Source organism: Stegastes partitus, unplaced genomic scaffold, assembly GCF_000690725.1.
Source record: "Stegastes partitus isolate 25-593 unplaced genomic scaffold, Stegastes_partitus-1.0.2 Scaffold739, whole genome shotgun sequence".
Taxonomy (NCBI): Eukaryota; Metazoa; Chordata; class Actinopteri; family Pomacentridae; genus Stegastes; species Stegastes partitus.
Window position 1 is genome coordinate 36,579 of NW_007578470.1, and position 24,845 is coordinate 61,423.

Below are 24,845 nucleotides of genomic sequence, written 5' to 3' on the forward strand. Positions count from 1 at the left end.
CGCATGAAAGCAAACAATTTTTTTCATAAAGTGAAGCGCTTGTCTTGCCAAACTTCTGTAACAAGCCACTCAAGAAACCGAATGAATCATGTGTCAGTATTATTCTTTTGCAGCGAGCCGATACTCTGCAGAATATGTCGTCCATATTTGTATTCTGACACTGTTGGATATTATGTTCATGTTCTTTGGCTCCCTGCACGCTATGTGTGTGTTTGCCAGTGCTTGATCGTTACTACGCTCGCATCTTACAACAGACCAAACATCTCTGGAACAACAACCGCATCCTCTGCATCTATTTAGCCTGCTCGTTGGAAATAAAATGCGACTACTACAAACTGTACTTTTCACGTTGTAAAACTACTTACTTTCAGTTCTATTTAACATTTACCAGCAGACAACATAGTTTGCTGTGAACCACTAATCTAAACTTGATCCTGTGTTTGAGTGCTAAATAATGAGACCTCTAGTGTTTACTATGACAAATCCCACTCCTCACATTACATCACATACAGACACACACAGCAGTCCTCACACTCCTGTTCACTGGCCACGTACCTGTGAAGGTGGTCTTGGTGATGGGTGGTGGGTTACACATGGGTGATCTCCTGTCATGGGGGGAAACAAACACACACTGAGACATTTCCTTCCCAAAACAGGGACAATCAGTGACCTCAAATATACATGAAGTTGAATCTGTTTCAGTGAGGAAGCACCATTTCCTTTCAGCTAGCACTAAACCTGATGGTACCTAAGCAAAAAATGATTGATGCTGTTGTTGTAGTACTCAAAAGGAACAACAGAGGGCATGCTCAGCCAGAGCATCAGTGAGTTCAGGCAGGTGCATGGACTTCAAATCACTTCACAGAACATCTTATGCATAACGTGCTTGTGATCAAATTTAATTCCAGTTTGAAGAAACTTTGGCAACTTACTTATTGGATGCTCTGTCTTGCTGAAGATTAGTTAATGCACCAAAGTTGTTTCGTACAGTTCTCAAGCTTGCAAGAACCTGAAGGGATAGAGGAGGACAGAATCATGTGGCGTTCATCGCATCATGACAACGCAAAACAGGATCCAACTACATCGGAGCAGCTGCTTACCTGTGCAAATGGCGTTACAATCATATCGTCACCGTGACTGGAAGAAACAGAGAGCGGTGCTGATGTTAGATGCAGGTCTGAGGTATATTGACATTCATCAACAGAAGCTCATGTTATGGAAAGGTCAAAGGGTGGGTGGAGGAGGGAGGGTAATCACATCAGATTAATTTCAGCGTCTCTTATGCGTTCAATCTCTCTGGCATGTTTACTCTATACATCAGCTTCCAGCTTTACTAACAGTTCGGGAAGAGTTTCAGGTTTCAGCAAGAGACCTGGAGGGATTTATGGGTGTCTCAGTACATGGAAGGTAGTTTAGTGTGTTCCTGTTGAAATATTCTCATACATAGAACACTGTAAAAATACTCAAACTGCCATACAGCCACTCTTTCTCCATGTTCACTCCCTATTTTCCCACCTTCCTCCCCTTTCCTGCCCGACACTAAATCCTTTAGGTCTTAGGCAACTCTTAGTTCCTATTTTATTGACTTTTGTCCATCCAGGCAAATGTCAGCTGAGCAAGTTTCTGAACCGCCCCCACTGATTGCCTCCAGTTTTTTTTTTTTTTCCCATGGTGTTACACACATGGCTGGAGGTGGAGTTTAAGAGCCTTGCTTAAGGGCACCGCAGTGGACATTGTGAAAAAGCATTACTCAGTCAACCGAGCTAAAAAAGAAACCCAGCCAGTAAACTTTGAGTCATAACCCTGCTGACTTCCCAGCTATGTGAACCAGTGTCAACAGGTCCAGGTGACGAGAGCGTGGTGCTGGTGTCACGGAGCCTCCTGCCTGCCGCTCAGTCGTACGAGACCACGTCGTGCTACGAGCACGTGGGGGGCTGACGTGTCTGACGCAAAAGAGATGCGGGTTTGTCATGTGCTTCTATCGCAAAACAAACAGAAGGTGCTCAGGGTGACGACGACGGGCTGTGAGAGGATAATGAATGAAATAACGAGTAAGGTGTGGCTCTTGGTTTTCATTTTCACTTCAAGGAATTTGTGGACAATTTCTAGACTTCACCTGATTTAATATTTACAGGTTGACTTGATTTGAGGTTGATTGTGAAGCTGTGTTATTAGGAATGTCATAAAGACAGCTGTTTCCCTATCTGCAAATGTTCTCGTGTGTCCAATTCAGTAAAAAAATAAATGAAAAATAAGGATGTATAAGACACACAGTACTGATGAGAACCTGGAAAGCGGACATAAGTCGAGAAAGAATCTTTGGTTTATTACTACGGAGCAAAAAGACCCAGAACGAGGAAGTCTAAGGTTACCGCTGGACGCTGTTATTCATCCTTTTGCCTATTTGTCTTTCTTTTCAGGCGGGATCGAAATGCTGTGTTTTCGAATCAATATTTTTATTTCCTGTAGCACAAAGTGTACAGTACATGTAACTAGATAGCCCGCGTTGTGTGGGAAGTGAGGAATGTGCTGTCAACATATACTCTGACCTAGAAGATGCCAGTTGACTGGTGTGTTATTAACATGTCTGCAGCGAGCTTTGGTAAAGCTGGAAGGTAAACGGGGAATTATGAAAGAGAAATGTTTAAACTAATTAACAATTTAAACAGACTGAAATCAGCACACATATCTATCCTTAAATTAAAATGCCAATTTGACATAATATCAGATGCGGAACAATGCTCGTGGACAGTTTGTCACAGACCACTCTGTTTGTGCTACTGGTTACAGCTAAGAATAGATGTGACACCACACAATCAGCTGCTGGTCATGCACACTTCCCACCAGGTCCGAAGCAATCAGCGTGGAAGCTTTAAGACCTGGTGTGCTATAAACATCGAACCGTGACACAGATTCAGAGAGGCAGACAAAAAAAAAAAGAAAAAAAGAACTAGCATTCGGCACAACAGGGAACATTTGGGTGCATTTTACGAAGGTTCAGGTGGAAGCAGAAGACATTATGCACTCACATGTCACTGGCAATGGAGGAGTTTCGGGACATAGATTTAGGCGAGAGGTCGTAGTCGCTGTCAGAGCGGTACAGGAACGACTCTCTCCGTTGGCTGTGGACAAAATTGGCCTGCAGGATGAGGCCTGAGCCCGGGCTGGCCATGGGGTCCAGGGGGCTTCGACCTGATGATGTGCCATTGTCCACATCGAAACTGCAAAAGGAAAGAGAAGAACATACAGTGATCAGTATCTGGTAGCATTTGTTTTTTTGGTATTATAAGCAGAGGAAATGTCTTGAGTTGTGATTACATCTGACAGGTTGTGAACATGCTGATGTCCGTGGTGATCAAGTTTCATCTGAATCAGTGTGAATCAATCATTTTTTTAGTTTTTTTTTGGCCTTTGTGCCTTTATTTGATAGAGCAGTGAGAGGGAGACAGGAAAGTAGGGGAGAAGAGTAGGGGGAGGACGTGTGGGAAAGGGTCATGAGTGGGATTCGAACCCATGACCTCCACATCGGGACTGTAGCCCTGTACATGGAATGCTAGCGAATCAATCATTTTTAGCCGTAATTTAGTAAATCTGACCGGCACCTGAAACGATGCACTTCGTTTTACAAACCAGTTCTTGCAATGAATTCATAAATTAGTTTTTAATAAAGTGCAGCCCATGACAGCTTCTATGATGCAGCTCAACTGTCGGTGCTTTAATGAATCGTCGGCTTTAGGCAAACATTAATTACATGTTTTTGATCTTTATGCTCTTATTCAAATATTGACTGAAACCAAATGGATATTGTTTCCATTGCAGCACCATAGGTTCTGTTATGCATGTTGATATGTTGGTGTAAACTGGCTGTGAGCTGTGAAATTCAAAGCTTAATCACATGCCTACACTTTAGCTGTATGTACTGTCAGCTCATGTGAAACTCTTCGTAAGTTTGAGCTATTAAAATACAGATCAGTCAGTCAGTCTTTATGTGGCTTATTAGTGGCAGATTAATCGACACATCTGCAGCAGATACAGCAAAAGCAGCAATAATCAAAGCTATTTACACATACACAACAACAAGAAGCAGCAATAAATGCAGAGCTTCAGGAAACAACAGCTCTAATAACGGCACTGACTCACAGCTCAAAGGCATCTCTCAACCAGTGACACCGTTTGCCACTGGGATGTCACAGTGAGCTCCTTAGTCTCCTGGGTGATTGTTCACCCAGGTGATGACTAATGCATATCACCAGGGATATCTGCCTCATCGCCAGGACTACCAAGCAATCCCATAATCCCGTCTGGTGTAGATGCTAAGGTCAGGGGGGGATTCCCCTCAGCGGGATACGTAATACGCACAGGGATGACGCTCCCTTTATCATCATCAACACCGTCCTCGCTATGGAAACAGTCACACATTTAATCCAATGTTGTCGACACCGTAACATTAGCATGGGACATTCTGCTCACATGGCATCTTCCTGCCGGTGTGTTTATGCATGCACATGCATGTGGAAGAGCAGAGAGAGCTCAGGAACAGAGTGGACACTGTGATACGTACATGTGTGCTTACACAGCGTAGAAAGCACGTCCCAGGACTAAAACATTCCTTGTCCTTACACAATGAGAAATGACTAACATTGCTATCAGTGCTCTCCTTGTTTTTTTTTCCGTCCTGAGCTTGTATGTTTTCTTCAGGGTATTTCACATCCTCAGCAACAGATGATTCACTGACTGAACAGGTGCAACTTATTATGATTTTAACCCTCTGAACCCCAAAACCCACCGGTAGGCTTGAAGGACATGTTGTCTTGATAAAAAATGCACAAAAATGACATCATTTGTAAAACAGCTAGGAACTGCCATAAAAGAATCATTTAATTTTTAACATCCTGACGATCGTTGAACTATTCGTTTGTGTGTGTGCTTTTTGATTGGGAATATTTAACCAAATCTAAGCTTAAAATTGTGATATTTTATCACTTTATGCTACACATCTCATATACAAATACGCCAGAAAATATACCATTTGCTCTAACCAGGCTCTGTGAAAAAAACAAAACAGCTCAACTGCATTCTTCAGCACAACTGTGACGCCATTTGTGCCTCAGCTGTGACCAGCAGTCACGTGACATCAATTCAGGTGAACTGCAGGCTGTATTTACACAGAGCAGATAGGAGATGTATGGAAACAAATGAAATATCTACAATATGTGTCACCATTTATGTTCCAGTATTGGTAACACCTGGGGACAACTAGAAAAATAATATACATGTTGATGCGAGGCTCTTTCAATTCTTTAAAAATAAATAATCCAGTAAATTCGTTATATCCTGTGCTATCCTGCACCAAAGACATTTCTGAGTTCTCTCGACCGGTTGTGTGGTTTCCCCGGAGCGGCAGGACTTTACATTGCAGTGAAAAACGATCCCACAGTGAGTACAAATGTGACAGGAGCAAAAGAAATGCCCAGAAATTGCTTGGGGTTTGGAAGGTTAAATGGTGTGCAATTTTAGTTTTTGGTTGTGTAAACAGAGAACAGTGTGAGGAGGAAGAAGTCATTATGCTGAGTCTTCCTCCCCCAGGGCGATATCGCTGACACAGTCCAAGTCTCAGCCTTGCACCCCGAGCTACCAACCATGTATTATGGATGGGCTCCATCGCTCCCAGCCTCCTCCCCATCACATCCATCTGGTGTAATCGATGTGTCAATAACATCCATTTAATGCACTGTGTGTGGATTACATGCATGGTGTAGTAAGGACCAAAATAAAGCCGTGAAATAATATATGAAATAATAATAATTTAAAAAAACACAGCAGTTTTCTAGAGTATCTACAGCAGTCAGAAACAAGACGCTATCTTTGTGCATCTGAATGCCTCAACAGCCACAATGATATACAGGACATGCCGGACATATTTTCCACTGTTAAATGGCTCAACGCAGCGCTATCTCTCTGTGATCTCTCTGAGCAGCAGCAGCTAAGTGAGTGTTAGCTTTGGTTGTGGAATGGGATAGTTTGGCTGTCTGCCTGACAAATGGAGGAAAGGGCAATTGTATTGTCCTCGTCTTCTTCTCTAACTAGTCCTGAGGCAAACACACATAGGAGAGGTAATGTGTGGGTCATTCCAATGACTCGTCTCCATTTGTCTAATATTTCACATATCACCCCAATCTGTGTCCTCGACAACTCTCACTCTGTCTTTCTAAATATAGTGCTGGTTTATAGGCATGTCTCTCATACCCACAGCCTCGCAAACAACTCCCCATTCCACACTCTCTTATCACATCATATAACCCATCTGCCTTCTTTACAGCAGGTGTGAAAGACTCACAAGTGACTTCTGTAACTCCACGCACAGGTCAGTCCGTTCTCCAGCTGTTCTGTGCGATACGTGCAGATGGATGTGTGTACCATAGGTGTGAACGACACGCAGTCAGAGAAGACAAACAGAAAGCGTCGAAACGTAACACTGAGCATATGTCTGATTCACCGCCACGCTCGCTCTGACGTCACGGTTTCCCGCTGATTCTCACCTGAACACCTTCCACGTAACTCCGCTCTCATTGCGCGTGTGGTGTCATTCCACAGACACACCCTCTTTGGGAATGACACAAATGGTCTTTGTGTCTAGTATTGCACCAGCACTCACATCCCAGGGGGGCGGGGGGGGATTCCTGGCTTTTTTCCCACTAATACATTGCGGCAAACTTGACGAGCAAGCAGAAGTATGGGGAAAAAAAGAAGAGAAAAGAAAGCGTCGACGCCCCTATGACTGACTGTGTTGTGAGAATCAACAACAAAGTACGAATGCAACTCGCAAGAGAACACACACAGTTGAAATGGGGCAGTAAATCCGGCATTACTCGAAGGCCAAGACGAAAAGTTTACCCAAAAAGGGAGCGATCCAGAACGGAGATATAATTGGCAAGGAAATAAATATTTCATCTGCAAACAGTGGCCCGAAGACGGAGAGCTCTTTCATGGTGCTCCAGATATTACATCTGCTGAGCGTCAGACGCGTAACACTTGTCCTTGTTCGACATCAAAAAAGAAGCTGAAAGTCATAGCACCTAGCCCCTCTATCTTTCTAGGTCAGGATTACGGGGGAGTGAGGAGTAAATAATAGAGTCCAGGTTGGTTTATTCCATTTAGTTTTCCTTATTTCCACACATGCAACCCTTTGGTTCCACAGGAATGATTTCACTCAACACTGTAAACATGAGAAAACCCAAGTTAATGCAATTTTGGAAATCCATCGACCTCCTGCTGCGATCAGTAACTTGATAATGCCAGCCATCATAGTTTATTTCCATGTGCTATGGTGGGCGAAAATTACCCCAAAAAAGGTTCATTCTGAGCTTTAATGGTTTGAGAATAGAAGCTTTCCCACAAAACTGTAAAACAATCTGGAGACAAACTAATGACTTTGAGCTGCAAACTCCAACAAATGCGCTTGACTTTATTTAAATTCCTGGCTGGAAATGACACGTTTCAGTGTTTATCTTGAATCACTTCTGCAATAAGTGTATGTTTTGTAGATATTACAAGAATGTATATGTTGAGCACTGTTGCCTCACAGCAAGAAGGTCGCCGGTTCGCGTCCCAGTGGGGGCACTGGAATCTTTCTGCTCCATGTTCTCCCCGTGCAGCGTGGGTTCTCTCCGGGTTCTCCAGCTTCCTCCCACACAGTCCAAAAACATGTTGAGGGTAATTGGTGATTCTAAATTGTCCGTAGGTGTGAATGTGAGTGTGCTTGGTTGTCTGTGTGACCCTGTGATGGACTGGTGACCTGTCCAGGGTGTCCCCTGCCTTCGCCCGAAGTCGGCTGGGATAGGCTCCAGCCCCCCACGACCCTCGTGAGGATTAAGCGATGTATAGATAATGGATGGATGGATGTATATGTTGGAGGGGGGGATGGCTGATGGCTAAACTTTCTTGTAATCAATGCCTAATATCCAGCCTGATTTTGAAGAAGCGTCACTGAAAAAAAAACAAAAAACCCAAGACGGATAAACTAATATACAACTATAACAGTGCAATAGCGTGCAGCTACATAAGCAGATAAGAAGGTGGCCTTCAGGGACACAGTTTCCCCACAGAAGTAGAGATTCATGCCAGAATTTGGGTTGGAGGCAAAAAGACTTTTCCAATTCACTGAAACACAGCATTGTTAGATTTCAAAAACAGGAAACAAAGTTGTGAGGGCATTGAAACAGATGAGTAGTAGCCGCGGTGACTTTCGACTGTAGGACGCTGCTGGGTCACATACATGCCCGAGGACACTGCACAGCTCTTTCATCCTCTCTCTGTGTGTGTCTGGCTCTCCTTCATTTCTGTCTCCATCTATTCTCTCACTCTCCATCCATCTGTCTGTCTCTCTCTCTCACACACACACACACACTAAACAACATAGATCACTGACTCATTTATTTTCATCCCTGGGTCACTTGAGCAATTATAAACACCACAGGAGTTGACGTGACCGAGCTGTGAAGAGGCGCACTGGAGAAAGAGGTCAGCGCACAAGTGTCACTGATAAATAATAAGCTGAATAGTGAGGCTGTTTTCTAACAATCGCTCAGAGTTGGTGGATAGAAAAATGTCCAACAAAGCTAGACGCAAGTTTGTGTCTGTTCCCAAAGAGTTCAAATAAAAAAACTAACCTCCAAAAACGACGAAGCTGAACCGTATCTGAAACTGGAATAAAACCAAGGCCGTATTTACAAAGATGTCTCCAAAAACTGGAGATAAGTTTGGAAAATGTGGAGCAGTGTTGATGCGAGCAGAGCGGCGCGTTGACGCAGACGAGAGGGGAAGACGACACTCAATTTATTTTAGAAAGCCGCGAGGACACGGAGGGCAGCGGAGGAAGGACAAGGAGAGACATGTCAGACCTGCATGTGTGTCAGCATTCGAGTGTATGTATTTATAAAGATTGCGAGGAGTGCGATCCTGCATGCATGTAGGAGTGAGGCATGTGATCCTGACGCGTGCGACGACCTTGGCCCTGTTCTAAATGCAAAACAGCAACCCGTGCCTTAAGAAAAGCAGGAAGAGACCAAAGGTACATGGCACACAGATGGAGGAGTGGGCACACATGATATATTTGTGCAAGGCATAACAGAAAAGAACTGGTTTGGTAAGATGATTAACAACTGGTGTCCCGGCAAATCATAGAGAATAGTAGAGACAATATCATATCATGTGTAAATGTTCTTTCAGATGATGCATCTCATCAGAGTGGAAATTACATTGTGCTCTGTCATGATGACTTACTGAACAAAATGAGTTGTCAGGTCAAAGATATTCAACCCACATACGGAACAACCTCACCACCACCACTGATAATAAAACGTACAGTGTCATTTTTATAGATAAGCGTGATGTGATGAAGGACTCACAAGACTCAGAGTTAAATTTATCTGTGTATCAAATGATGAAATCGTCATTTGCTGCGACATTTTCTTGGAGATTCGATTGAGAAACTTTCCCTGAATAAATACCCAGACACCAGAAATACCTGAAGCCTTACGACACGGACGCATAAATAATAAAAGTATGACCATAAAGCAGCCTTGCAACATTCCTCACAATGTCCAACTCACTCAGAGATATTAAAAGGAGCATTTTTCTTAGGATAAATGTCAAATCTCTGATCGTGAAGTAAGTCAAAGGATTGTGATTTTGAAAGGACAAAAGGCCTGATATAACACAGTCACAATCCTCTAATTCTCAGCACGCACGCAAAACAATCTGCAACCTTTCGACAACTTTAGGTCGAGGTAAATGAAAAGCCAAACTGTGAAGAGGTCAGCACCCTCAGGCCAAGTACATAAGTGACTGACCACTTGTTGAAAGATCCTCTATCTGCCCTCATTCACATCTCCTCAGAGCTGCACGTTCACATGGAGTGGAAACACACACACATACACTAAGTGAAATCAACGCCCACCAGGCAGCAAATGCTACAAAAATCTGTCTTTGGCACATAAATCAAAGCGGATCTTGCGCCACGTTGGCTAGCGAATCCTAAGAATTGATGGAAAGTTCGGCGTCTAATTAACAGAGAAGACTTAACAGCGCAGAGAGACACCCTTGGAAAAAGACAGAGGCCTTGTAAAGCTCTAATATATCACATTATCTTGTCTGTCAGCTATCATCCTTAGCATTTTCCCCGTCTCTCCTTCTGGTCGCTCTTGCCCTGTCAGGTACAAGTAATGCGAATCCTTCACGTCGGCCGTGACACTGCTTCAGTGCTCGCCGTTACTGCGCCATTCAAAAAACTCAGTCAATCATGAGAGACATACAAAGAGGTCACCATGGTAATGCAGCGTCATCTCAGTTCACATGGTCGAAGCAAAGCAAACCAGCTCCGCTCCCGTATACATAGAAGTCCACTTAACTATAAACCTATTTTCAGTCCTATTCATCATCTTAGGGACTGGATAACTAAAGGTCAGATCTGGATAATATGTTAGATAACTTGCACGTTGTCAGGCCCTATGAGAGGCCAGACACGTAACCTTCAACATTTACTGGCTGCCAGAGATGCTCAACTAGGGACTGACAAAGGCCAGATGCAAACACTTAGTATCAAAGTCACACATTCCCCGCTCCTCTATTCTTTATCTCATTATACCGGATCTGGTTTTTTTTTAAAGAGGGGGGAAAAACCGCTTCAAGTGAACCGGGTTTCATAAACATCCGATCCTTCCCGGCTCTCCATCCGTCACCTTTCCACAAGTCAAGCCGTGTTTACCCAGAGAACACCTTGATGAATACCAAAAGTCTGCGCACACGGACCTGCATTTGCACGGTTTAGGCGGAGACGGGTCTGTTTGATTTGTTCGGGACGGGGATGCGCACACAAGACACACACGGGGATTCATTCAAATACACATGAACCCACAGCTCGGACACATAAGTTGTCACAACCATACAGCTAAGAAACACACACAGACTGTACGCCGTAACACAAACAGCCGAAGCATCACCTACAGTTTAGACGTTTCGAGCGATACAAATCCGCTGTAAGTCTTTTAAGCTCTGTGATAACAATTGCGAAAGACGAAGCAACGGATGAATTAGTGAAAGAAGCCTTCATAAAACAGTAAATAACAGAAGAGAGGAGGGCAGGACAGATGGAGGAGGCGGCATGCTTCGTCCAGCTGAGTATTGCTTTTGGTAGCCATTCAAAAAGATGGCTCATACGAACCTAGCACTGCCAGATTTTCTGATTTTAATGAGACAGAGAGAAAAAAAATACATTCTGCAGTCAGCCTTAATACTAGTAGCAGTTTCATGCGTAGCCACAGAATAGGTTTTAACTCCCCCTCTGCATCAAACCACATCATGTACAGCAATGTCTGTCATCTGCAGTAACTAAGAGAACCCCTGATAAGACCTAATTACTGTCTTCATATCACACAGGCGTCATTTCCTGCTGGGGACGTTGTAGAGCAGATTAATAAACTGACAATGTGAGAACATTGCGATCGCTGCAGGGAGGTCCGACAGGGTTCAAACACATGCTGCCGGGCAACCCCACCACCACCACCACCACCACCGCCACCACTACACGGACATGGTATATTTGCCCAGGGTTGTTCTGATCCATTTACAGCTCTGCCTGAGAGTAACACTATGGAATCGACTGTGAATATTAACTTCCAACATACAAGCTACAGGGCAGTTTCTTACTAAGAAATGAATACTGACAGGCAAGGACAAGCTGAGACAGGAGGTGGAAGGAGACAAGAGGGGGAGGGCAGGGCAAGTTGCGCCCCTGGCAATGCATTCTGCATCCTGAATTATATTTGGAGCCATGTGCATATGGGAAAACGTACGGAGCGACGTCACGCATTCCCCAATGAACGATGACTTTCATGGTTGGCGACTTTGTGTTTGGAACATCGTTACCGGGTGAACAGACAGTGTTCCAATTAAAGCTCATTTAGGGTAAGACGCCATTGAGTTAGTCTGATAATATACATTAAGGACAGAGTGATTCCATGATGGACACAGCAGCCCTAAACTGACATATCTACAGGACACAGGAGGATTTTCCACTGAACCACGGAAGAAGCTATGACTGGAGAAGAGTGATGGCATTAAGAAGCACACACACACAAAGACAAGCACAGCATCAAAAAAAAACTGAAAAGGAAGGACATGAGGCAGAGGAAAAGTATTTCAGAAAGTAATGGAGAACAATAGAGCGACACAGACACAGAACAGGATTAACGTGGACGTGTTGCCAGCTGCGACAAAGTTTCCTGTCTATTTACCATATTCCCTCCGTGTTCTTCAATGAGCTGGTGGAGCGTGACCGCGGCTTAAGAATGATACTCATGGTCTGGCTTTTCCTTCTGCATCCACACACATAACATATGCACAGTCCACACACACATAAAGCCACACACACCCTCAGGGCCACCTGGAGCCCACTGGCCAGCCTCCGCTGCGGTTTAAAGTCCTCGCTGGTGTAAAGTGATCCTGCGGCAGCCTCCTTTCTTCAGTTCCGTGGAGCGGTCGGGTCTGAAGGGCTGCTCGAGCTGCCCAAAAACCCTGAAGTTCAGTCAGATCGAACCCGACGGTATTCCAACAGTGCCTCTCGTCCTCGCCGAGCTCCGATCGGTTGACAGTAGGTGGCTTGTTACCCTCCTTCTCTCTCTCACACACACACACACTTGCACTTATCTTTCCTGCCAGATCAGTGTGTGATCTTCCTCTTTCCTAATCCAGCCATGCACTCACTCTCCTACTCTTTCTCACTCTCTCTTTCAAGTCCCAGGTTTTTTTAGTTTTTCCTGACTGTTGGAAATAAGATCTCCTCTTAGTCCCACGTTCCTTTTTGCTTCCTCCCTCTCTCTCTGTTACCTCTTTCTCTCTTGCTCTGCCTTTTTATGACTGTGTCCCTGTCTTTGAGTTACATGACTCTCTCTTTCTCTCTCTCTCTCTCTCTCTCTCTCTCGCTGTCGTTTCCCTGAGCTGCAGCCTGGGTATGTCTGGAGTGGGAGGGGTTGTTTTGGTAGTAGTAATTCTTTAAAGGGCGGGACTTGTATCCCCCAGCAATCCTGACAACCGTCTCGAGTGTCAATCACCCCGCTACCACAGTAACCTAAAACCAGCAGCTAAGCATGCCAACGATCTGGAGAGACTGTACAAAGGTAGCGTAGGCCGAGCTCCGCTGTGCGACTCCAAAAACAGAAGCTGAGAAAATGAGAAAGCATTGAAAATCTGAGGTTTTTCTGGTTGAAAGTTCTCGCCACATTGGACGGGGGTTAGGCGTTATTCAGACTAAAGGAGTAAACACAGAACATATGTGACAAGGAAAAGAAGAATGAAAGAGTTGCAGCAAAATGTCACGTAATATCTAATAATTTATGGCCTAATTCTAAGTAAAACGACTCATCAGCCAACTAAACTGCAGACAAACAGCATTTTTTATGCCTAAATTGTCTAAACATAGGGCTAAGAATATATGCATCCAGTAGATTTTTGTTTATGGTGTGAAATCATATCATATTGTTTATTTAAAATATTTCAGTTTGCATTTTCCAAACTCTGCACACCAACATGGGAGATTTCTGTAGAGTTAAGCTTCCTAAAATAGCAACAAAAACTCCGTGCCAGCCCCACATTTTTTACCCTTTGCCCAGATTCTTCAAAACAAACCCAAACAGCATTTATTTACAGAGCAAAGCTTCCCCACATGATTGCAAATGTTTTCTTTTTCCAGTATTCAGCTGCGTGAACCAAATGAACTTATTTCACTCTTCAAAAAGTTCCACCTTAACAGAATGGTTTTGTTTCCCCTTATTATTAAACCTGAGGGTTTCTAAAACATCTAAAATGTAATCACCGGTGTGGAACTATCCAAAGAATAAGTTCAGAGCTCAGGTCATCTGCTAACATTAGCTCTGCAGCAGTCAGACCGGTGTGTCAGCTGTCTGGCACGTCAATCACTTGGGGTTAGCCATAGCTGTATGCTGGAGAATCACAGAGGAAATATGTTGTTAGTCAATCGAGCAGAAAATAAAAAATGAACTATGTATGGTGAAAGACAACCCATAGTGTGCACGCGCTATTTTCAGCCATAATATTCAGATTCATGTACGAACACATACTTGAAAATCATTCTCTGATTTATTCTAAATTTCATGTTCTTCTATTCTGCTGAGGTTATTTACTGGGGATGAAGTGAAACAGGAATAACCAACAACAACTTCAAAAGCCAAAGACAAACGCATATTACCAGAAACCCGGAAGCATCTGCATACACATTATTCCAGCCCCCTTTTATATTGAAAGCAGCGAGAATATTTCCATGTCATCAATAGTGCAACTGGCCACGGACGCAAGCACCGGCGCAGTGACATCAGCCGGAGGACGTCTGTGAGGACGCTCGTCTTTTGTTCCAGGGAGGTACGGGTTCAAGAGACAGCCAGCAGCGGAAGAAAGGAAACGCTTACGAGGATGTGCTTGTATGTGACAGAAGAAAGGAGGAAAGTGCAGCACGGCGGATGTCATACGCTAATATCCTGTATACGCACATGCAGATGACACATGCCTGCTCACTGGAAATACGTGCAGACACCTCATACTAAATATTAATGTCACACGCTAACTCCCGTTAACACCCTACACTGCTGGTCTTAAAGTGAATGAGAAAGCAGGTTGCTGAGGAAGCATGCGGCGGCTTTTCTCTGCATCACTATGTGTCAAACTTCATGAACAAACTTTAAGGAAAAAGCCTTTTTAAATCTGACCGACATCTGCTGGTCTCTGATTTCACGCTGGCACAGCTGGCGGCAGGTATGTCTGCATGTGTTATTCTACAGCTTAAGCATGTGTGAGGCACTCAAAGTGATTTACAGTAAGTTGAACAGGCACGTCTAATGCTGTCAGCGTAGCATGGCAGAATGATGTAGTTTATAGTTTGGTCAAAGTGGTGAAACTAATCCTATTACCACGGTCTGCACATTCCATGCGGTCAAGGAAAGAACAACAAAAGAGAGCAGTTTCCTTAAGAAAACTGGGGGGGAAAACGGCCGCCTCTCCTCCAAACTGAAACCACATGAATCCCAAATGAAAACACAACCCGTGACATGATGACAAGAACTGCGCAAGCAGTCTCCAACCCATGTCACCTGACCGCATTCAACATTTAGGGAGCGCATTTAAAGTCACACTGTTTTACTTTAATGACACAAATGTGTTTGCATGGAAGCCAAACAGCATTTCTCGTGACTTTTGTGGCAAACAGAATCCAGAAACTGGCTCTTTAGGCTGGACCAATATAGGATTTACAGCGCTGGAGTCGTACTATTGGTTCTTGTTGTCTCTTGTGAAAAACAATGTATAGCCCACCTGCATCCTCTCACACATTCACACATAATGGATATTTACTTGTAGGCTACAACACTGCCATCCCCAGGATGCAGAGGTACAAGACACACAAGACGAATATCGAATCTTTGTGCTGCTTTGACCCAAGTGAGAAACAAGGAGTATATTCAGCATGTAATCAATCTTACTCAATAAACAATATGTAAACTCCCTTCCTGCCATGGAAGATCAATTTATCAGGCTTAAAGGGAAATTTATATCAAGTCAGATCTTTAGTTTGTGTAGTTTTTTTCATCATACACTGTTGTCATCTACATTTTTCTGAATCTATATGTATTTACAGTGTTTCTATGAAGTGAAGGCGTAACACAAAGCTGCCCGACTGCCTGCAGAAGCTGTAAATCCTCAACACTCGCTGCTTTTCGAGTTCTATGCAGAACAGAGCCTGCATTGCTGTCATGTAGCTGCTATTACGTTAATTGAAGGCTAAATGTATTATGTTAATGGTGACATTAAACCACTTGTAGCGCCATGTAATAAGCACCACTTAATGCGAGTGCCAAACACACATTGGGAAAGTCGCCTTTCTGTGCTGCTCAGAGACACCGCTGCCACCTAGTGTTCAAATTAGTATATTTCTTGTCATAAAACCAGTTACATGGATTAAGTGACCACAGCGATTGACACAATTATTGATTTTTTTTTCTTTTTTTCCCCCCCAAACACCTCCTCCATGAGCCAGGTTCAGTATATGGTGAAGACAAACACACCCAGTAAATGCTGATATAAATAGCACTTAGGCATTGAAGCGCAGATGGCTGGTCGGCAGTATTGACAAGGATCCATCCATATCTATATGTATACAAACACCACCGATCGTTACTGATTGTTGCTTTATATTTAAATGCTATAGAGGCACATACAGTTCATCTGTATGCATGCACAATGAGAGACAAAAAAAAAAAGCAGACAAGTGGGAACAGATGTCCATCAGATGATAGCACATTTAGTTTAGACTGGGGCTGTGGAAGGCATGTTAGAAAAATGCAGTAGGAAAATGGGCCTAACAAGGTCTTTAAATTTCTGTGGGAGCCTTAATAGACAGAGAGTGCTCTGATGATTAGCTTACACTCTGCTCTAGTTAGTGAATGGATCCATCCTCCTGAAGACCTCGCTGCTTTGGATGATGATTCGATGGAACCTGCTTATTTATCATTTACCTTGCTTTTAACCATGTTTTGTAAAAAGCAGAAAAGCTTTTTTCTCGCGCAACACAAAGAGACGCAAACCCGCGCACACAATCGCACGCGCTTCAAGCCAACGCTACGGCTTCAGCAGAGCAAATAGCAGAAGTGCGGCTTCCACTGAGCTCTAACAACACAACCAGCCACCGAGCAACAACCGTTTACACAACACTCGCCGGTGAACACAGCTCCAGCTCTGTGTTGTCCAGGTGGAACTATTTATCAGCTAATGTTCTGATAAGAGTGAACACACACACACTTTGTGTGCATTTATGCTCGTCATACAAACACGCATATCCAAGCACTTGCACGTTACATAGTCAGAGTATACACACACACACACACACACAAACAAACACACACATGCACGCTCAGAGCATAAGGTAAGACAGATTTAAAGCTTGAATACCATTTAGTTCCACACAGTTTTCCTCTTGAGCTGTCTTCTCATTCATTAATTTGCCACATGCAAACAAGGGTTGGATACCAACTACAAAGAAAAAGTCAACAAGTACAAGCTGACACTGGATATCTAACTCTTAAAAGAATGCAGATGATAGATGACATAAAAGAGTTCCACATGAAGCAGATGATTAAAAAAAAAAAGTAGGGTAAGGACCCTTCCCTGACACACCCTCCCACAAACAGCTGGTTTCTGTTCCAGACATGAACCATACCCTCTCCTGCCACGAGGTTTGATGTCGATGGGCTTGTTGGTAGCGTAGGGCGAGCCGTTGGAGCAGGCGTGGCGGTAGCGGGCTATCCTCTCCAAAGACAGATAATCTGAGTTCACGGGCAAACTCATATCGATTTGTATCTCAACCGATAGATACAACGCATGCACTTGTGTTAAGACAGATGCAGAGGGAGAAAGAGGGAGGATAGGTAGAGTGACAAGCCTGATAAAGCTATCTGAGTGGGAAAGAGGGAGGGGTGTGTGCAGAGAAAGGAGAGGAGGAGAGGGCTCAGTAATGGTGTGACTTTAATAGATAAAAAAAAAAAGAGAGAGAAAGATGGAGAGTGATGCAGGAGAGGGAGGAGCAAAGTGCAGACGTAGAGCAAACGTGTTTTTAGTATTGTTGTAGATTTGCTGCAAAGATGCAAAATCGTGGCATGTATACAGTTATGTGAAAGTAGTAAAACTCGCTAGTTTTGGAATTAAAACTGTCAATTGTGTCAATTATAACAATAAAGTTGCTCACACTGCAAGTAACGCTGGAGATTGTGTGTTCTATTCAGCCTCCTTCTGCGTGAAAAGGACCAGAAGGTTAAATTGTGCAACAAACCCAACATGATCCTCGTACGCTGGCCAGCATGAAGTGATATATATTTAACTGAGTGCGTCCTTTAGGTGTATTCTTTATCTTTACCACAACATAATCGTGAATGTTCACAAAGAAATGTGTATAAATCGGGAAACCAAATATTAGAGTGTGTGAAGGGTTTCAAAGGATGTCCTCTTACAGTGAAATCAGCATTATTTTTTAAATCTATATATATAATGGAATTGAAATAGCTGCTAGTTTCTAACTGGCTCAAAAGTGAGAAACAGAAAATCCATCCTGACCACTTCATACACTGATTCAGGTACAGATATTAAATGCAATAACAGCAAGAACAAGACAAGTTACATCATATTAGAGTTGTCATCTAATAAAATCGAATAAAACCAACTCACCAAACCTCTATTGGTTCTAAACCACCAGTCCCAAGCCTCGTAGGCCTGGTAATGACTAAATGTTACTACAAGGGGGCAGCAGAGTCACACAAGACACCAACACATCCAACACTGCAAAGCCTTGTATAATGAAAAGCACACATGAAATGAACAGCAGGAACTGCAGTTTGAGCCAAAGACATTTGCGAATTAATTAATAGAGCACAGATTCACATTATGCTATTCTTTTAAATGAGGCGCACAGCTGTGCCGGAAGACAAGTTCTGATAACAGTAAGAGCTGGAGGTGAAAACAGATAACGGCGATGCAATATCTTTAAAGGAAATCACTGTCATTCATCTTGTATCATGTTCAGATGCTTAGCATGTAGAAAGACGAGGAGCTCCACATGACTCCAACGTTGTGGAGTGCTGTTGTTGCTTACTGCCAGCAGGGGGCAGTCTTCTCTTCAAGGAAACTGCAGGTACAGGTAAGCAACAGCACAGCAAACAGCAGCGCAAACACACAGAGCAGTAAATCTCTGCGGCATTACAGCTCCTTCTCAGCTCTGACAGAAGCAGCCAGCATGTGACAACAGCCCCTGGGTGGACAGGGAGGCTGTCAAAGTCACAGATGCAATGACAGACACAACAGGCGTCTCCACTCGAACTGAACATCTGAACATCACCACATGAGCACACCCACACACACACACACACACACACACACACACACGAGTGGTGCCCGAGTGCAAGCAACACAAAAGGCACACACCGCAACAGATAAAACACATACAGCTCATCACACCAGCATCATGCAGATCTGCGCTTCAGACTCTCACAAACACACAGCCTGCAACACGAGCGTGTGTTTGCTTAGCCGTCGAGTCGGCCACACACTGTCAGTGCGAGCGACGTGCTGAGACAGAGCGCCAGGTGACGGTGCGACTGTCGTCACTCAGTGTCCCTGAGGCTCAAAGCCATGAAACCAGAACAACTGTATCTGAACGCTGCAGCATGTGCATACAAGCAGCATCACATTTTCACATTCGAGACGTGTGTGTTACAGATCAAGTATGTTCTTATTTTCAAACATGTACTGCAAGCCATGGTTTAAAGGATTTGGGCATGAGTAATTCTGTGACTAAACGTAGGGAAGAAAAAAAATCTAAATTCAACATTTTTGCTGTCAATAAAGTTACATAATCGAGAATATTTCATTTTCATTGTTGTATAAAAAAAAATCATCTTCACTTTGACATTATGATTTATCATAAAAAATACAGGAAGATAAATTTTTTTTTTTTTTTGAAAATCTGTAATCAGTGAGTAATCAGTGCAGGCCAGGCGGCCGGGTTTCAGGTTCTAAAGTGAATACAGTCAACGGCTAACTAGCTGGCTGTGTGCCAGCAGGACGAGGAGGGCTTTCAAGAGCTCTCCTCTCATGACTGGTGGGGTCAGCGACCTCATCTAGGGGTTTAGGGACAATGCAGCCTGACAAAGTGGGACTGGGACAGGCCAGAGACGGGACGGAATCAGGGGCGTTAGGTAATTTGCAGCAGCACAGGACATTAAGGCAACATAAGGCGACTAGTGAAAGACAAGGGAGAGCGAAGACTGACAAGCTGTTAGCCAGTAGTGGCGGTAATAAATCTATTTAAATGTCCAAATACTAGAGCCTGAATACTGAAATGATCTTTTTTTTTTGGATACCTTAGCACAATCAATTCACCGATTTGTGTAGCGGCCATGATGAGCCTAACCCACATTAAATATAGCACTTTGTCAGTGTCATGACAAAATTTATTCTCATTCATTCGCTCGTGATGGACTGTTGTCTCAGTTTTTGGGAGCACATCAATCCTTGACCTTGTATTACTTTACATAAAACTGATTTCAATGAGAACCACAAAGTAAAGGATTTCAAGCATTAAAAAAAGAGAAGTGCTGGTAATAAATTGATCACATCAACAATGATATGAGTATCTCTCCACATTGATCATGCATCCTTAAGTCTCAAAATACGGAGCTAGCCAGCACAAAGATAAAGTCTACATCTAGATTTAAGCAGGAGCTATCTGATCGAAGAGCATTTACATACAGTTTCTAATATTTGGTGCAACAAACATTTTCTTCAGCGCCACAAAGCAGTGATTTAACACCTCGCCTCATTAGTCAGTAGCTCCAGTGCATCAGAGCTTGGCCTCACTGGTACCTTGTGTCACAGAAAAAGCATTATTCCCCCCGTGCCTTCAACACAGGGATTTTATTTGATGATTTAGATGCAGCAATTTGGTAAGATGCTCTTACTGAACTGGATAAAACTAGCTGAAGCTTCCCGAGACAAATATTAAGATGGACTGTGAGGAATTAAGAGACATAAGAAGGGCAACGGGCTTATTCAGTTGGCCCTCTGTTACAAAGCTTTGTCCAGAGAAAGTCCCAGTGACAGGAAGGAAGGGGATTTGCTTTCTATCCATCTGTCATGTTCTCACAGCTCATTTGTCCATCAAGAATGTGCCTCCATGTGAGGTAACTGGATTCTATAAGAAAAGCAAAGGGCAACGGAGTGTCGCAGCGGGATGAGAAATAAGCTACTGTCGCAGCTCAGGGCCATGGCAACTGCACCTCCGCCGCCGTCGCAAGGAAACCGAATATGATTATAATGATTGGATATTTGTTTTCAAGTATGTAAATCAGCACAGGTAATGTGATTAGGAGACAACAATGGAATGGTAATTGAGATTCATGCTGCACTGTATTTGCGTAAAGAGGAACAGCTCTCAGCCAGTCATGCTGCTTTAAAAACAGCTGTTGTTATGTGTGTCAAGGAGCAACTCCTTCGCCTCAACTACACTCGCGCTGCCTGCCTGCCTGCCTTCACAGTCCCCTGCTACATCCATGTTTATAATGTGGTTGCCATGGTGACATGGCAGAATTCAAAAGGGACAGGTAGGTAGGTCCTCACAGCCAATCAGCCTTCAGTTGCTAAGGACAGAGCGGCAGACTGTGTAATGAGAAAATGAGAATGACAGGGTCATCGATGGAGGGATGGAGCATAGCGATACAATCAGCAGTGATTTCTGAGGGCCGAGAACGTGCGCGTTAACATGCCCTCGTCAAAAATGATCAATCCGCACGCTTCCTCGCAGGATGTGACTGTGGCTCATGCCAAGACATTAGTTATTAACAGCAGCCACTTAATATTTCACAGCAGTCATGCATGACTTACCTGTGCTCTATTTATACCTCCCGCTGACTCACAGGCTCGAGAGGATTTCAACTGGCTGAACTATTGTTTGTCTCACAGACTCACCAGAGCAACAAAAGAGAATAGAAAGCACCCCCCACCACAAAATGAAAAAAAAAAAAGTCTGGAGAAGCGTGACCACTGAAGATAAGACCGACAAAAGCTCTTACTTGTGTTGTGCCTGTGTGTACTGTAAGCGGTGGGCATTTTGCTGCATACAACCGAGTACGTGAGTGATGAGAGAGGAAGTCACGACGTGTTGAAGCTGAAGTGATGCTGGACGGTATAAATGCGAGAGCCGTGTACGGAGACCAGCATGAAGAAATCTGTCTCAAAGGCAAAAAAAGACACTTGTGTCAGCTCTCAAGAGTCGCATCCGCATCAGAGACCTGGAAAACCAGCCGATGAGACTTACAAAGGGCTGCGAGCACCAAATCGTTTCATTCCTCGTGAATCTATTGCTTTTTGTTGACTTTTTTTGGACAAATCTATTAATTCTTTCGTCTATAAAATGCCCAAAATTTCAATTGTGAAAACTGCTCATTACCATTTTTCGTCTTTCGTTTGCTTTATGTGAACAACAGTCAACAAAATCTTAAGTGCTGCATCGCCATGATGAGGAAGACTCTCAGAACAGCTTGTACTTGAAAACCAATCTTCCTGAGCACAAAAGCAGGATTTGTGTCTCAAGGTTCAAAATATGTGTGAGACGGGCAAATCTAAACATACTACACACACACACACAAAAACCGAAATGCTGCTTACAAATGTAGCTGTTGATAAAATGAAAGGTTTCGAGACCCCGCTGTCGCAAACATTCAGCCGTGGTAACACATACAAAGTCACCAGACCACCGGCTCAAACACCAACCAAAGCCACTGTTTGCAATCCGGGCTGATGCTATTTGGTGGTTTTGTAATCTGAGGGGGGGAAAAAAAACAGTTTAAGTAGCCTGCGCTGGTACGAGCCAAACGTGATCCCGGCGTCAATCATTAATCTCAAAAGTAAAGTCTTAAGTTTTCCGTGCTGCATTAAGTCGCAGAAAAGTGGAACAAAACTCTCGCATGAAGTTTTTGTTGAGCCAGTGCGTGCTTTGTGCAGTAAGTGTGATCTGATGGTACATATTGACTAACAAAGGTTCTGAAGTGCTATTATTTTGAAAATCTGCTGCAGTAAAGACACGGTTTTGACTGAAAAAGAGTGTTTTTTTTGGAATGGGCACATTAACGGTGAGATGTATGCATGGACGCTAACTGGACCCAGAGCCCCTCCACAGACGGCACAAGGCTCTTACGTATCACACATGGGCACACAGTTCTAGCTCAAGTGCACCTCAAGCACATGGTGAAGCTAATAGGTTTAACTTGGCAGCAGTCCCGGTGATGTCAGAGTAATCCCTCATTAAAACCCTGATGACATCACTGCACTGTTGAGAGTGTGTGTGAGAGAGCTGAGGCCTCCAATTTATGTGTGCAAGGGAAGCCCTGCCAGTGCGCGCCAAGGATGCTCTTCCTGAAGTCCAGGTAATCCAGGTTAAGCTGTTCTTCAAAACACACGCAGGAAACACTATAGCGTCACAGCGGCTCTCTTTATTATACCGTATCCCCATATGCACTATATTGCCTCGACATGAATGCAAACAACTTTCACCTCCAGACAAAGACGTAAGAAAGGAATTCATTTCTTTTTCTTTGGTGCAGATCTTGGGATGTGGCTGCCTAATCAGTCCCAATTAAAATTCAAGTTTTTATTCAAAGTCAAAGAGAGCAACAAATATCAATCACTGAACAACAAACACGTATAAAGCCTCACAATTGTTTCCTTCCAGAAACACCGCATTCCCGGTATTTCGTTACACAACAGCGTCTAGACGTCGCTTATACTTGAGCCACAAACATGCAAATAAGGTATGTAAATAACGAGTTTAACGGCGGTGAGCAGGAGAGCATTTTAAAGGAACTTGACCCGAGTTCGGTGAAGAGAAAGATAACGAACAGCGCCCATTAAAGACACGATCAAAATAGAACAAGCGAAGAGAGAATTACCCAGTCTGAAGACGTGGGTGTCGGGGGCTAAATTTAGTGTCAACAGCATGAATCCATCCGAGTGTCAGTCACTGTGCAGGCTGCGAGCCTCACGCGGCTCGTCGATGTTTAAGTGGTGGTTCACACGCCAGCAAATAGCTATAAGATAATGCAGCTGATGCACATGATTCCTAAAACACAATTTATCAGTGTGGTCTGTAAACACTGGATCCACTCTAGGTCATTCCAGCTTAGCCTTTTGCTGACCCACAGTGTTGTTCGGCAGGTAAATAGAAAGCTAAGATCATTCTGGGTGTTTAAAAATGACATACAGTATAAAGCAGATGTGCAATATTACTTTAATTAATGTCACAGTTGGGTATTTGCTCTTATTTAAAATTAAAAACTAACAGTTTAGATTTGCTATATTTAAAAAAAAAATAAATAAATAAAAATAGGCCCTATTGTAGAAACTCAGTGCAACAAAAGTCAGGGCTTTCACTACTGAGATTCAAATCTTTTATTTTATTCAGCGCCTCAGATGTCTACATTTATTTTTGATGACAGACCTTCTCCTCCTCAGCATGGAGGATACCAGCATCGCCCAAATTGCTGGAGAGATGTTCTGCCATTCATTTTTTCTCTTTAAAACATGGCAATGGATTCAAGTCAAACAAAAATCCTTGGCCAGGTCATACTTTTTACTCTTTTTTTTTTTGTCTTTAGAAGCCCCTGTGTGATTTAGGCATTGTGCTTTGGATGCTCGAATATTCCTGACAGCTGGGAGGCATCTGGTCAGACAGGACTTTAACATATCCACAGGAATTCATCTACAAATGTCTCATCTTTGCACTCATGCAACCCCATATCACCAAACCTCAGCATGTTACTGTTGGGACCATGCATTCACTGTAGCAGTCCTCACTGTGTTCATGCAAAACATACAGTTCCCAATTTGAACTGAGAAAAAGTCATCTTCACCATCATCTAAGCATAGAATGTGCTCCCAGTTGTCATCAGGCATTTTCTTTCCGCATTATTTAGCAAAGTTTCATGTTGCAATTGCTGAAGCGGAAGCAAGTTTATTTTTTCTTGGGTGCCGTCCACAGACTGTTGGCACAGACGGTGTGATTTTGCTGTTTGTGCAAGTTGAGCAACGTCTGTGGCGTCACTTTAGGAGCGTAACCACTGCAGCTCTGATTAGTAGTACTTTGATTTGTTGTATGTCTCCTGATTACTTCTGCAACTGTGTTTCAAATTATTTTAGTTGGTCACTGATTTTGCTGTATCCTGGGAAGGTTCCCAATCAGATTT

At 43.5% G+C, this 24,845-nt stretch overlaps 1 protein-coding gene across 3 annotated transcripts in view; it reads right to left on the minus strand.

Annotated features, from left to right (window-relative positions):
• Positions 1 to 24,845, minus strand: part of pde4d (phosphodiesterase 4D, cAMP-specific) — a 197,130-nt gene that overhangs the window by 21,145 nt on the left and 151,140 nt on the right. For 2 of the 3 annotated variants that reach the window (XM_008291354.1, XM_008291355.1), the window contains 4 exons: positions 3,030 to 3,221; positions 1,101 to 1,137; positions 933 to 1,009; positions 556 to 605 (listed from right to left, as the gene is read on the minus strand). In XM_008291354.1, coding sequence (XP_008289576.1) covers positions 556 to 605; positions 933 to 1,009; positions 1,101 to 1,137; positions 3,030 to 3,221 — 356 coding nt within the window. Of the gene's footprint in view, positions 1 to 555; positions 606 to 932; positions 1,010 to 1,100; positions 1,138 to 3,029; positions 3,222 to 12,293; positions 12,966 to 24,845 lie in introns of those variants that run through there. The other variant, XM_008291356.1, reaches the window with a different exon arrangement.